Source organism: Corvus brachyrhynchos, unplaced genomic scaffold (genome assembly GCF_000691975.1).
Source record: "Corvus brachyrhynchos isolate BGI_N302 unplaced genomic scaffold, ASM69197v1 scaffold56, whole genome shotgun sequence".
NCBI lineage: Eukaryota > Metazoa > Chordata > Aves > Passeriformes > Corvidae > Corvus > Corvus brachyrhynchos.
The window spans coordinates 9,046,419-9,060,542 of NW_008238664.1; the positions used below are offsets into that span (position 1 = coordinate 9,046,419).

At 36.3% G+C, this 14,124-nt stretch overlaps 1 protein-coding gene across 8 annotated transcripts in view; it reads right to left on the reverse strand.

Annotated features, from left to right (window-relative positions):
• The window catches only part of APAF1 (apoptotic peptidase activating factor 1), a 51,618-nt gene that overhangs the window by 16,997 nt on the left and 20,497 nt on the right, over positions 1–14,124 (reverse strand). For 5 of the 8 annotated variants that reach the window (XR_001863148.1, XR_001863147.1, XR_001863150.1 and 2 more), the window contains exons 18-25: positions 13,696–13,821; positions 12,719–12,838; positions 10,934–11,059; positions 10,455–10,580; positions 8,887–9,006; positions 8,437–8,562; positions 7,561–7,686; positions 6,972–7,118 (exon numbers count right to left, since the gene is read on the reverse strand). Coding sequence is in view for 4 of the 8 variants with exons in the window: in XM_017737800.1 (XP_017593289.1) it covers positions 6,972–7,118; positions 7,561–7,686; positions 8,437–8,562; positions 8,887–9,006; positions 10,455–10,580; positions 10,934–11,059; positions 12,719–12,838; positions 13,696–13,821 (1,017 nt within the window). In the remaining 4 variants the exon portion in view is untranslated. Of the gene's footprint in view, positions 1–3,708; positions 5,340–6,971; positions 7,119–7,560; positions 7,687–8,436; positions 8,563–8,886; positions 9,007–10,454; positions 10,581–10,933; positions 11,060–12,718; positions 12,839–13,695; positions 13,822–14,124 lie in introns of those variants that run through there. The other 3 variants (XM_017737797.1, XM_008636541.2, XM_017737798.1) reach the window with 1 other exon arrangement.

Consider the following 14,124-nt stretch of genomic DNA (forward strand, 5'->3'; position numbering starts at 1 on the left):
AGCCAATACTGATCATAGTATTAAATTAAAGGATGAATTTAAGCGGTTATAACTGGGAAGCACAAAAAGAAATGTTGCCATTGTTACTCCAGAACAGGAAAACTTGCTCTCAAAACATATTAAGACTAAGATTTCTTAACACTGAAGTAAGAGTTTGAACCAGCAGGCTACAAAGTCTTATCCACCTAAATACTGACTCTAATGAGGAAGAGGAATATAAGCAGTTACTACTACGTTCAGAGGATATTGCAGGCAAATAATATGAATTTTAGAACTAAAAGAAAACACTGCTATCATGTTCTAGAAAGTACTACAGAAAAGTGCTATAGAAATTATATTTTCTATACAGTTACAGAGAAGAGTTAGAAGAGTCTAATGCTTTAGAAAAGTAACATAAAAGGTATTTTTAATATCAAGCATACTTCGTGTGAATTTATGCATTAGAAATAACACATGCTTTACCTAAGAAGCATCATGTTTACTTTTGAAGAGTTTGAATGGGTAAATCTGTCTTTGCCTCATTTTGAGTCATTTTAAACGTCATGATTTTCAAAACTCATCTAAGTTCATACATTATTAGAGAAACTGAACAAAGCTAAAAATAAATCAGACACACAAATAAATTAAAGGAAGCTAATACAGTAAGAAATTAAAAATACCACATAAACACATGGAATCTAATTGTGGCATCCTAAGTAGTACTCAGAGGATGCCTCTTGAGTACAGAACAAGAATCCTCTCTAGCCTGAAGGACATGAATCCAACCATTCTCAGAGCACTTCTCCTATGTACAACATATGGTTTGTTAAATGGAAACAAGCACAGGAAGCTAATTTGTTCTGTAAACAGTCAGGCCCCAAGAGAGAAACTGCCTATTGAAACACTTACAAGATACTTTAGCTTTCTCATCCTCCTGAACAAACACACAGATGCAGCTTAAATAGTTCTAGTCCAATTATGACACAGTTGTGCTATATCCCTTGAGTGTAACTGTGGGAGATGATATAGGAAGTGATGAAGCTGTCAGTGACACATGCAGACTGAAAACCTTACTCCTTTATACTCTTTTAGGATGCACCCTAACAGTCTCAGCCTAGGCCTCCATTAAATCTAGTTGCAAGGTTTCTCATAAAAAGCTCTCCTAGAAGAAAGGTGTGTAGTAAGTTAATCTGAAAGAAAAGCCTCTTAAAACCCAAGCAAAGCCAGCATCCGTGCTCCAAACCCACTGGTCCCCCCCTCCCAAATAAAAGCTCACACCAACATAGATGTGGATAGAAGCACACCACAAAACAGCTTTGGAAGTGCTGAAAAACACAGTCAATCTACTGTCAATCTACTGCAGAGCTCCAGCCACAAACAAGCCTGGTCTCAGCTTAACATCTTCCTGCATATTGGAAGAGCCAGTGACTGTGCCCCATTCCTAGCTTGAAAGAACAAAATTAAATTGAGCACAGAAAAAGAAAAAAAAAATCATACTGGAAGTGTTCAGAGTATCTGGCACCCTCCCTCTCCGAAGAGTAAAGGTCATTTGGCTTCTGCTTTTCTTGGAATCACAACAGAAATAAGGTGTCCCAAGTCCTCAGAGCTCTTGGGCATCATCATCACCATCTATGAACCCAAAAAGATTTGTGTCTCCATAGTAGACACAAGGAAGAGGAAAGCACAAGGTGGACAAATGCACCTGAGGGCTCAGGTGTCCTATCAGAGGGAAATACAGCCTCATGGCTGACTTTTCCACTCCTCGGCATTGCCATGGAGTTTGTACTTGCTATAAAGGAGAAAGGCAACCAAACAGTTCAGTAAGGGAGCTATGTTCTACTAGCTATTGCAAAAACATACCTGAATTCTCTGTGATCTGCTGCTATTCTGCATTTACTGGCTTCTTGAAGATGAGGACAAGCGCCCTCCCTGCAATGTTCTGTTCCAGGAGGGCAGAAGAAACCACCCAAGTCAGAGTCTTTGAGCCTGGCTTTCCCTGGAAACCTGCAAGGGCATCAGCTTCTGCAAAACACCTCAGGAGAGCAGTGACAAGGACACAGACTCTGTTGTGGCTAGATGCAACCCGGGGAACTGGGCCTTCACTGAACAGAGACTTCACTGAATTTAAAAATTGTAAAAAACCCCTCCAAACAGTGATTTGCACAGCGTTCTGTAATAGGGAATTCAACTGCGCAATTTTCAAAAGGAGGCAAAATAATTTTGGGGTGGAGGATATTCCTCTACTGGCAACAGGTTACCAGTTCCAGTTCTACCCCCACATTCCAGCACTATAAGAGATCTATATGGAAAAATCCTCAGGCACACAGTGCACAGTTCTATTTCAAACAACTGTGTAAGGAAAGAGAGGGGGAAGGAGAACACTGTAGGTGGAGGAATGGTACACTCTAAGGCAATACAAAGCATCCTCTTGAGCAGCTGTATCACACATGGGTATGACTCCCAAGGAAAGAGAAAAAAAGAGCTGTAGGTCTAACTGACAAAGAGACTCAAAACTGCTACAGAAACTGATAGGCATAGTTAATAGGAAGTATAGAAATTGTTTACACAAAAGCATATTATAATTTCAGTTACAGAACTAGATAAAATTGGCAATGCTCATTAGTTAAATTTGAATGTAGACTGTTTAATTTTGATCTGACATTAAAAAAGATAATGGAAGCACTAATGTTCAATCTACATAAAAATTCTTTTAACCACATTCTCTTTTGTTTCCTTTACAATGTATGTAACATTGAAGAGAACAGACAAATCTCGTGATACAGCAAGACCTATGTTTTATTACAGCAAACAGTACAGTCCTCTTAAATATTTTAAATTGATGAAGTTGCTTTCCTGCCTCCTATTTTAATAATTTTTCACTTGGATTTTTTCATACTTTCCCCGCAAATCAGATCTATTCTTTGGCTCTTCAGATATTTTTATCACTATTTCTCTTCTTCCATCTCAGTTTCAAATACTTACAGCCAACTCCATACTTTTACATACGTGAATGCAACCATCCCAACATCACCTTCTGTGAAGAACAGCTTCCTCAGTTTCAGCAATAAGTACAAGGCTGCTGTGCTGGCATTCTTCCAGAATATCCAGGAATGTAGTATTTATCTCACATTTCTATTTATCTCACATTTCTTCAAGTTTCTGTGCTATTTGCTTCCTACTCACTCTAAAATTGCAATTGTCTATGAAGTCTGCTCATGCACCATTTTCTTTCTGCATTAAACTGTGATCATTTTTTTTTTTTTTTTTCCAATCAGAATTTCATTACTGTTCCCAGGGAAGAGAACTTTCTGCCCTGGTTCCTCAAGGGAACCATTTTTCCTGTACCTTTTAACCTGGTTGGGTCTCTTAAGTTCAGCCCAACATGGTCCTTGAGCAGTAAGGACAGCACAGCCTCTGGGATAGAGGGACACTGGGTAAGAGAAGCTTCTTGCTCCTTGGATCTTCAGCTGCTCAGGGAGTACTGATGGGCTCTCTACAAACTGGACATTAGAAGCAACTCTGTCCTGAACACTGCAGGGCATGTTCCAAGACTTTGGTTTCCCTCTGTTTCCTTTTTCCTCCACACCCATATTTAATACTGTTGCTCACCTGTCAAAGCACTTTCAATGCAGTTTGTAAAGCAGCATTATGTTTGGATGGAAAACAAAACCACAATAAGAGATGCAGCACTCCCCTCCATCCCATGTATAAAAAAAACTCACTCAGGAATTAAATTCATTTGCAACTTTGGCCAGTATTGCCTGGATCATCTTTATTAAGTACTGTACATACTTGGAATACAAAACATTGTGGTCCTTTCTATTGAATTTCTTCTCTTTACATTTCTGCCAGCAGTACTTTGATTATACTGACCCGTATTTAACAGCACCTTAGAAAGAGTAGAATTTCAAATTGGAAAAGAGGAAAAACTGGTGATTGTCAAAAACAGGGAAATACTAAGAATGCCTATTAAATTTTATGAAATGCACACAAAAAATAATATAAGTAAAAATTTCATTATTCAGTACCAGTTGAGATACTTGCTACAGTACTTTTTACAATCAAGTAGTTAGACAGTGTTCTACTGCCAGCTACAAAACTATGAAAATCATATGAATGCTTGTGCAGCTGCTCATAGCAGTTGAGAGGCAATTGAATAGAAAAAGGCTTACTAGGTACCAAATAAAAAATTGCTACCGAATTATTCACAAAACATTTGTCAAGCACAAGTTATATTGAATCTGCAAATAGATGGTAAAAATTAAAAAAAAAAACATTAAAAAACCACAAGATCACATATTACCAGGCAAGAGATCAGCTGGGCATTGAATCCCATGTAAACAAAGCTGACAACAGTAAAGTGTCTCCATAGTATAAAATGAATGTTATTTCCAAAAGAAAAAAAAACTAAAATTCACACCTTCTTATAATTTTCAATACATAAGTTCTAAGCCATTTCCATTCTCATTTTAGCTGGTTAGCTGTACTCATGCTTTGACTGGAAATGTGGCAAGGTCTCTTCCGCTTCAATTAGAACACTGAATTTCAGATTTTGCCTTGAGAAAACAAGACTCAGGATGTTCCCCTTAATAGGAAAAGCTCAGACATGTCACAATGCACTTTATCTCCACAGGTTTGAAGCATGAAGGTTCTCACTGCGAGTGGGAGGCACAGCTGCTGTAAACTGAACATCTGCTCAATTTGGTTTGAACGTCAAGCACCGACATGGCTGGGTTCATTTTTCAAATGAAGAATGCCCCTGCTTCTTTCCATTCTGTACTAAATGAAAATTCTTGCATCACATGAAAAAGTTGGTTTTTTGCCTCTTACACAGTTGTGTTCACGGCTAGAGAGCATTTAGCCATCAGCTTTAGCATAAAATATCATTTCAAAGTATTATACTCTTATTCTTTCTTCACTGCTATTAATATTAATTTCAACTAATTTGAACAAATCTTAATATAATTTCCTTACAAAATTGGAAGCAACACACTTAAGATGAAAATCAAGATTTAAAGGATTATAATAAAGCTTATTAAAACGAGATTAAATGCAAGTTCATTTGGAAAAACATGCATAGAAGTACATAAATACACATGAAAACATCATGAATACAACAATTAAATATAATTCACAGCTTAATGAGTGTCAGACAAAGCAGAATTTTCTTCCCAGCTTAAAAAAACTAGTTATCTTTGCAGTGTTCAGCCCATTAATCAGAACTTCTGTAATACATAAAGAATACCAAGATTATCAACAGTCACATATACTTTGAAATCAGGGGACACATGTATTGACTTGAGGTTTGTTCCATTTGTATAGAAGGTTTGTAAGGATTCTCCAGTAGTTACATTCCACCACTAAGAAAAATAATAACACCACATTTTCAGTTATGTGAAGGAATCTTAGAATAAAATCTATTAACAGGCTTAGCATGGCTAGTCCAGTTGACTGCTTTCACCAAAGAGGCAGAATTAAAAATAAAAATATAAACAAGCTTATGCAGAATAAGTTTAGGACTAATTACTAAAGGTATAAGGCTTTCAGATGAAAAGAAACTTCAAAAAGAGTGAAGCTGTCAAATTTCAAGAAAACATACAAAACAATAAATTCAGGTACTGTCCCTTACCCCATCACAAAATGCAATCAATAAATTGCAATATGTCCAAACTTTTTAAAATTATGTGTTGTCATATAACCAAATGAATACATGAAACACATTGCCAGATAAATGAAACTATAGCTGAATTTAAAAACTTAGCTAGACACACAATAGGATTGATCATGTAAAATTTTGAAACCATTTGCAGTTTTTTTAGTAGGACTGACCTCTTTTTCAGTGAGATTACAATTATTATTTTTTGGAATATGCAGTAAGCACTAATAACAAAGAAACAAAGAAACCTTTCAACCATAGTCTGAAATTTCACATTTCTCAAAAAAAACTGTAGACCAATGCAAAATTGGACCTAACACAATCCAGCACAAAGCTGCTATTCCATTGTGCCAGTAAGAAGTCTACCTCTATTCCTGCAGCATTTCAGTGCAGCAGAAAAATATCGTAACAGATTACCTTCAGCTTTGATCACACTGAAAAGCAGATGGTATTACTACCTTTTAGCTTATCCATCTCATGAAATATGTAACCTTATAGTTGTGTGCAAAGTACAGATTTGCAACTTAGAAAATTCAACTCTTTGTTACATGGTTACTGTCTTCAAAGAATTAGTCTGATGGCATGTCTAACAGCTAGGCACTGACCAACAATCAGCTGAACTCCATCCCTCTGAGGTGAGAGCTTTGCCACCTGTCATTTCACACACACACACAACACACACCTTTCTAATAACAGGTATTGGCTACCACATGGGAAAAAAAAAACCAATGCAAAAACTGATGAGAAATTTAAAATTACGAAGAACCCGTTCACAGACTGAAAAAAAGGCCATCTCTTCCCCTTCCCCCCCAAAAAAATATGCCCAGTAGATGCCTGAACCAATGAAAGACTGATGAAAACACTGATTTCCTCCAAAATGTCTTTCAAAGACAAATTGCAGAAAAATCATCACTTGCAATTTCTTCTGAATTTCTACTTATGACAAAATTGAAAAAAAAAAAAAAAAAGCTGATATAGAGCATTTTTCTACTCATTATACAGAACACAATTGGTGTCAAAATTGAGTGGATATCAAGACAGACAAAAATGACCAGGATCTTTAAAATTAAAGATATTAGGAAAGGACATTGCAAATGAAAACCTGAAGTCAATAAAAATGGCACATACCGAGTTTGAAAATGAATCTGAATTCTTAAAAGACTTTTTCAGGGGACTTGCAGATATGAAAAGAATTGAAAAGTGCTAGACTCTCACAAAAATGAAGAAGCTTTGTGTTAAGTAATTCAATAAACAAACCTGAAGCATTTTATCTTAATTGTCAGAGTACTGACATTTAATTACATATGATAGGATATTTTATTATTTCAAGGCTTACCTTCAGATAGCCTCCAGATGACACAAGCATTTTACTGTCAGGAGAAAAGGAGAGGTCTGTTACCCAACCCCCATGTGTTGGTTCTCCTTCATCTACAGTGACTGGGGAGCAGAAGTGAAGTAATGCACCCGTTAAAACGTCCCAAATCTAAAGGAGAGGAAAGATTATTTATAGAAGGAAACCTAACAGGAAACAAAATGACTCAAACAAGGAAACCTGAAACATATTTTTCTGTATTAGAGGAAAAAACCAAACCCTTGCAAATATGTATTCTACTTGAAGAGGCAACATAATTTAAAAAAAATTCTCGTCTTGGAACTGTATCTTATATAGAGGATTTAATCACACATGCAGTTCACAGTAGAATTATTATTAAATCATGTGAATCAGTTCCTTAGCATTCATGGAACATGAATCCATCAATATGGTTACAAACTACTGCCTCACGTGGCATACTGCTATTTTCACCCCAAATGTTCACCACAATGCCAAGGAATTACACATGCAGAACACAAACCATAAGAACTCTTCTGTCTGTGAACTGGCAATCAACCAAATTATAAAATAAACATCACGATTAGAGCAGTACCCTTATTTCTCCTTTGTCATCTCCAGTGGCCAATAGTTTGTTATTAGGAGAGAAAGTACAGCACCGCACACAGGCTTCATGGTCTTTCAATTCATGAAGAACAGATGAACTTTCAAAGCTCCATATCTAAATGGAAAACATTACAGAGGAGTGAAAAAAGACAAGTTCAAAACCAATTATGACTTCTTTCTAAAAGGCATTAGCATTAAAATGTGCATAAGACTTTTTATACATATCCATATTTGTATGTGAATTTATGTAAATATTTTATACTGTGGAGTCTGGTTTCCTTTTATTACCTGAATCACACAAGAATGCACTTGCTATGAATTACTGAACTGACTGTGTGTATCTTTCCTTGGAATACAAGTTTTAATGAAATCTATTCATTTACAAGAAAGTTCAAAGCTGTTCACAGAAATAGGATTCATCAATCACTTGAAAATTATATTTTAAAAATCTAATGGAATGCTTTAGGAACATAATGGGGAAGCCCCAGTTCACTACTTCGTGCACCTGCCTTCTGAACCTATGAACAGAAACTTCACTGGAAGTTTCAGAAATTTTTCTTAACTTTAAAAATTAAGAATGTCAGGCTATCAACAAACTGATACAGAGGAATAAACAGTGTTCTGCACAAAGCTGTGCATTAAACATGCATTTTATTTGTACAGAAGCCACTCAGCTTAACTTATATCCAAGATCAATTGCAAATGACTGCAACAGCTTTAGAAACATGATGATGGATATAGGAAATTTAAAACTAGAAATACAACAAGATAACTTGAATAATCACCAGTTACCTCAAAATGAAAAATAAAGATTGCTTTTCAGGACAAATAAGTCATTTTTATCTCTGTACAGAAGGTAACCAACCTTTGCAGTTTTGTCAGCAGAAGTAGATGAAAATTTACTACCATCAGGTGAAACAGCACAAGAAAGAACAGCACCTCCATGACAAGCAAAATCTTTTTCTGGGTTTCCAGTAGTGATATTCCAAACCTACCACATATACAGAAGAAACAAGTTACTTTTTTACTGCAGTAAAAAGGTTAAAATACTGGCATCTCACACAATATATAAGCAATAAAACTCAGCTAGATTGTTCTAATGTGGCCAACATCTTGTTATACTCACTGGTATAGCTAAAATACAACAGTGTAGATCTTACCAAAAATAGAAAATCCAAAATTTTGTCTTAGAAGTCAGCTTACACTTTACGATCAATTCAGTAAAATGTGTGTCCACACGAAGTGCAGGAAATGCCAAATGTTACAAGACACAGCCAAATGTGTTTGATTTTTCAATTCACAGCCTTTTGCTCACCTTAACAGTTCCATCAAATGACCAGGAGAGAAGTTTTGAATTTTCCAGAAGTCTAAAGTCCTTGATGGCTTCCTTGTGCCCTCTTAGGAGGGCGCATTCGCTCAACTGCCAATTCCATACCTAATCATAAAAATCAAATACTTTTTTTAAAAATTGAAACAGCAAACATAAGAAGCATGAACTAACTTTTTGATTTTTAAGTAACAAGACTAATAACAAGTTCTTATGGTGGTGGTGATTAATTAAAATGTTAGATATTGAAGCAATCCATAATAGAGATACTAAAGATTGAGGGTGCCATAGTATTTAATGGTCAACCTATGATAGAGTTCCCTATAATACACATATAATCTATTTTCAAAGTGAATTTGATACTTAAAATCCACTTGTAATTTAAAAAGAAAAAGCAAATCAATAAATTTCAGGCACCTCAGTAGTTTGGTGTTTTAAACTTTTGATTATTACAACATATATAAACTTATTTCATCTGGCAGAACTCATATTATTCTTACTTAAATTAGATTTCTTTTATATTTTTAAAGGGTATTATTTAATGAACTGCCATTTTGCTTTGCCTTTTTATAACGAAACGACGCTTCTATTTTTAATTCAACTATTCACTGAAAAAGGACTAAGTGTAATTTTTTCTACAGAAGCTATTAGGCATCAATTTATTTTAAAAGGCAATGATTTAATAGTTTTCAAATGAACAAGTTTCCTGCAGCAGGGTGAACAGAAAGCAGCATGAGCAGGTGCCAGTGCTGGGGCTTTAAGTGAGGCGCTGCCCACCAGAGGGAGCTGAGGGCCAGCAGAAACGCTTCCTACGGCAGACCCCGGAGGAGGATTCCAAGGCAGAGGATGGGCACCCAGGACTGCTTGGGAGGTTTTATTCGAACCCCAGGTTCAGCTGTGCGGGCTGAAGGCTCCTGAGCAGCTGGACACGTGCTCCGGCTTAGGGATCCTGTCAGCACTCTGAAGTGCTCTGCAGGGCAAACTAAGGCTCAGCAAGCTGAAGCTGAGGCACGGACCTTTACTACAGAACTGCACCCCTGAGGTGGCCAAAAGCTAACACAGACACACCAGAATGCACCTCCGGAGCCAGCCTACCTTGCTGAGAGGCAGAGGTTCCTAATTTGAGCCCACATTAGTGCAGTCACTCTATTTCTAGTTGGTATTCAGCACTGCACTGGATGGGGTGGGCACACCAGCCTGCTCAGAGGCTTTTTACATCATTCCCCAAGGCAGTGGAAGCAAGCCCACTGACAGACCTACAGCATCCCAAACCCTCATTTCAGAACTGATGAGTCACTTTGTTTGACCATGGCTTTTTTTTACTCTTCTCAAAGCAGTCAGTGCCTTTCTATCATCCACAGCAGTAAAAACAGAAAACCTGTAATACTCATTATCATGTAAGGCATAAATAAAGGCTACACTTTCTACAGTCCCTTTGCCCCTGGGTGGTGCAATATAAAACACAGTAGTCATTTACTGAGTTTACATGATCTATCATATAAAAGCTCCTTATTTTAAGTAAGTTACAGCATTATCTTTTTAAATATTGCCCAAACCTGTATAACTGAATCATGAGCACTTGAGATGAGAGTCTGACAATCAGGTGTGAATCGACAGTGCTGCACAGATGTCCTGCAGGCCTCCCAGGACTTCAGAACCTTCCCATCTGACAACTGTAGTACCTTTACAATGAAGAATGCAGTAATTGCATTTATTTGACACACTTGAGGAAAACAAGAACATGCAAATTCTTTTTTAAGTAACATGAGATTATAAATACATAATTTTAAGTCACTGGATTGGAACAACCAAAAATTCCTATTAGCTTAGTCTGGGTAAGATGAAATTCAGAGCTGGATTATTAGCATTACCTTTAAGTTATTTTAATTTAGACATCACTCACAAATGTAAATTGAATTACTATATTGAAGAATAGTATTGTACAAAGTCATTCAAATGACATTTATTTAAAAAGAGAAAGCATAAGGGACAGTGATCTCCTACTATTTTTAAAATCAAATTTAGAATTTAATACCTTTATTGTTCCACTCTCCTGTCCGAAAGCTGCAAACTTAAGATCTTCACTTAAGCAACAGCAGGAAATGGGGGATTCTTGGGCTGCTGTCTGCATAATAACGTTGTCTGTATTTCCATTGATAAGCTGTAAGATAGGAAGTTAATTAAGTTGTTAAAATATTTTAAAATTTAAACTTAAATAAATTACAACATAGAGCTGAGAATGCCAAAGGGAACGGTTCCAACCTTTACATTTTAAGAATGAGTTACTTTCATAACTGCTTGCCTTGAAGGTCCATATAACTATCTCCTTAGAGATAGTCTGAACAGGACAAGTTTGTAGAAGGAAACTCATCACGGTATTAGAAGGCTTTTTAAAGCTTGTCTGACTACAGGAAACAGTAAATCAAAATGCTACCCCCAAATTTCAAAAACCATATAGACCAAGCTTCAGGCTCAAATTTATCTTGCCAGCCAGATTAAACAGCCCATGTCAAACAGAACATAAAATACTTCAGGTGCATCCTGTAAGCATGACTTTAAACTTACTAGCACACACAATATACCAAGTCTCAACTCAGTATCACCCTAAAATCAATTCCACAGGGGGGGAGAAAGAAAATCTTTAGAATACAATAATTTACAACTGAGTTTAAGTTTAAAAAGCTATCAGTGTGAAGTATTTAGAAATGAATATACTGCACATCAAAGGGTGAGCAGGACTCCAGTCCCGTGAGCCTATAAATCACAAAAGAAAAAGTTCCAAGAAAAACTTTGAGGGATGTGATAGCAGAGGTACACTGCTAAATCACAGTACACATGCAATGTGTCTTTTCAGTCAATTTCTCTTCCCGTGCAAGGGTGAAAAACCTTTTTTCTTTCTACAGTGGAGTCTTCTCTCATGACTGCATGTCTACAGGTTGTCAGTGTTGTATTTAGGGCACAGAATCTAAGCACCATCTTTCTCTAGGAAATAGTTCAAGTAAAGTTATGACAGAAATTACTCATCATGAACACAGAGATAGATCAGGTCGACAAATTCAAATGAGACTACACCGTTACACAGCAGTTACTACAGATGTTACAATTCAGGAGGATTAAAAACTAGCAAATGTCCTAAACTGCTCCTTAGGTGTAACTCCATTGGCTGTGCTTTCTCCCAGCTCTTCACTGAAGCAGCTGAAAATCCTATTAACTTACTTGATAGATTAGAGAATCATGATTAGAAAAAGGGTGACGTGCATGTATCTGCTACCACAGGATAGAAAAATACACTTTGGATGTTGGTGTACATAGCACTTGGTGCGGCAGGGCCCACAGTAGTAAGACTGTAGCCACTACTATTATTTAACACAAATCTAAGGCTATAGGCAGTGCTCACACCTCTAGCTGCCCCAATTTGGGATGATTCCTTCAGCTGTTACACAGAGCTCTGAAGCATTACATAATTTGCTATGTAACACCTGGCCTATCAAAGCTGCACACATTACACACTGCTGTGCACATCTGAGCCACTTGGAGGGCTCACAGACACCCATCATGAAGGGATAAGAGCTCTGTTCCTCTGCATCCAGACTCAGTTTCAACATCAGTGTAGAAATTTCCCCCCAAACCTCATTTTTTCACTTACTAAACTAGGCACAGTTTCTAGATATAAAAATGTTATCATACATTGAGTCATCTGCTACAGATGCAGCTGTTGAAAGCCAAGAACAAGGAAGGTTCTTCCAGTGCTTCCTCAGTTTCCTCCTGAGATTTGCAGGTAACATTCACACATACTAAAATATTGAGAAATACAGCTTACTTGTAAGTGCTTCTGATTGTAGATGGCTAAAATCATCACTTCACCATTGTGAAATACAACATCTAGTTCACTTTTCAGCACAGCATCAGAAGACTTGCACACCTTCTTTGTTTCCCAAATCTGTTGAAGAACACAGTATTTCATTAGCTTCATCAAAGAACAAGATGTAAAACATGCTGAGTAACAGCACCTGTAAACCAAAGGCTTACAAATTTGCAAGTAACACTGATTTTTTTAAAACAATGAAAATGATGGTTCTGCTCTTTTTAATACTAGGGAAACCTAAACCTGTGCAATTACTACAGTGATTCCAGCAGATGAAATGGAACTATTTTTTCCAGGCTGACTACGAGACTCCCCTGTGTTTAGAGTCATAGCTGTAACATCCAAGGTTTTCTAATCCGAAGAGCAGCATTAAAATCCAATTACAAAAAATATGAAGTACAGATTTCTTACTTCAATTGCTCTCAAAATTTCAAGAATGTATGTGTTAACTTAGTAGAACAGGAAAGGTTACCTTGGTAAGATATAGTTGTACTTTCACAGGTTTTAATTAAACATTACAGTTACAGAAATCTATCCTAAATATTAACAGACAAATATACCTAACAACGGAACATATCAAGTCTGCTAGAATCCTCAAAAAGCTTCAAAATTCCCAATTCAGATAAAATGTGAAACAAAACAGAAGGTTATAGTTACTCTTGAAGTGCCACCAGACTTTAAAAAAACTTATAGAGGAAATTTAGATAAACAGAAAATAAAGCAAAAAAGCCAGCACATTTTACTGTATATGTAAATTACTTTATAACAAATATTTATATTTATGTTGACTATAAACTTACATACAAAAGATGTAGTATATTTTTTATGTGTTTTATGCAATATATGATTTTACAATGAACAATTCCTTAAATTAATAACTTAATAATACTTATCTAAATTCAGGTATTTCAAAAAAAGAAAAGTTATCTTACGCGTATTGTCTGGTCATCAGATGAAGTCAAAAATAAAGATCCATCTGGTGAAAATGTCACACAGTGAACCCAGCTCATGTGTCCTCTGCAATACGCCACTTTTGATAAAGACTTAATATTCCATAACTACAATAAAAATACGAAAGAAAAACTCAAGTGGATTTAGACTGCATTTACAGCAAAAACAGTGCAAGTACACTTAACTACTACGTCTTCTAGTATTTTCTTAATTCTTATTCTGAAATCAGATGTAACAAGAACTGTGCCTGCTTATCACATTTCAGTGGTCAGGGAAATTGAATCAGCAGCCTCTTTGACTGCTGTTATTTTAAAAGACACAGGAAAAAAAAATCACAGTATAAAAAAAAAAAACAAGTTCAACTTGACCATATAGATTGAAAAACCAAAAGACCCCAAACAACAGCAAGG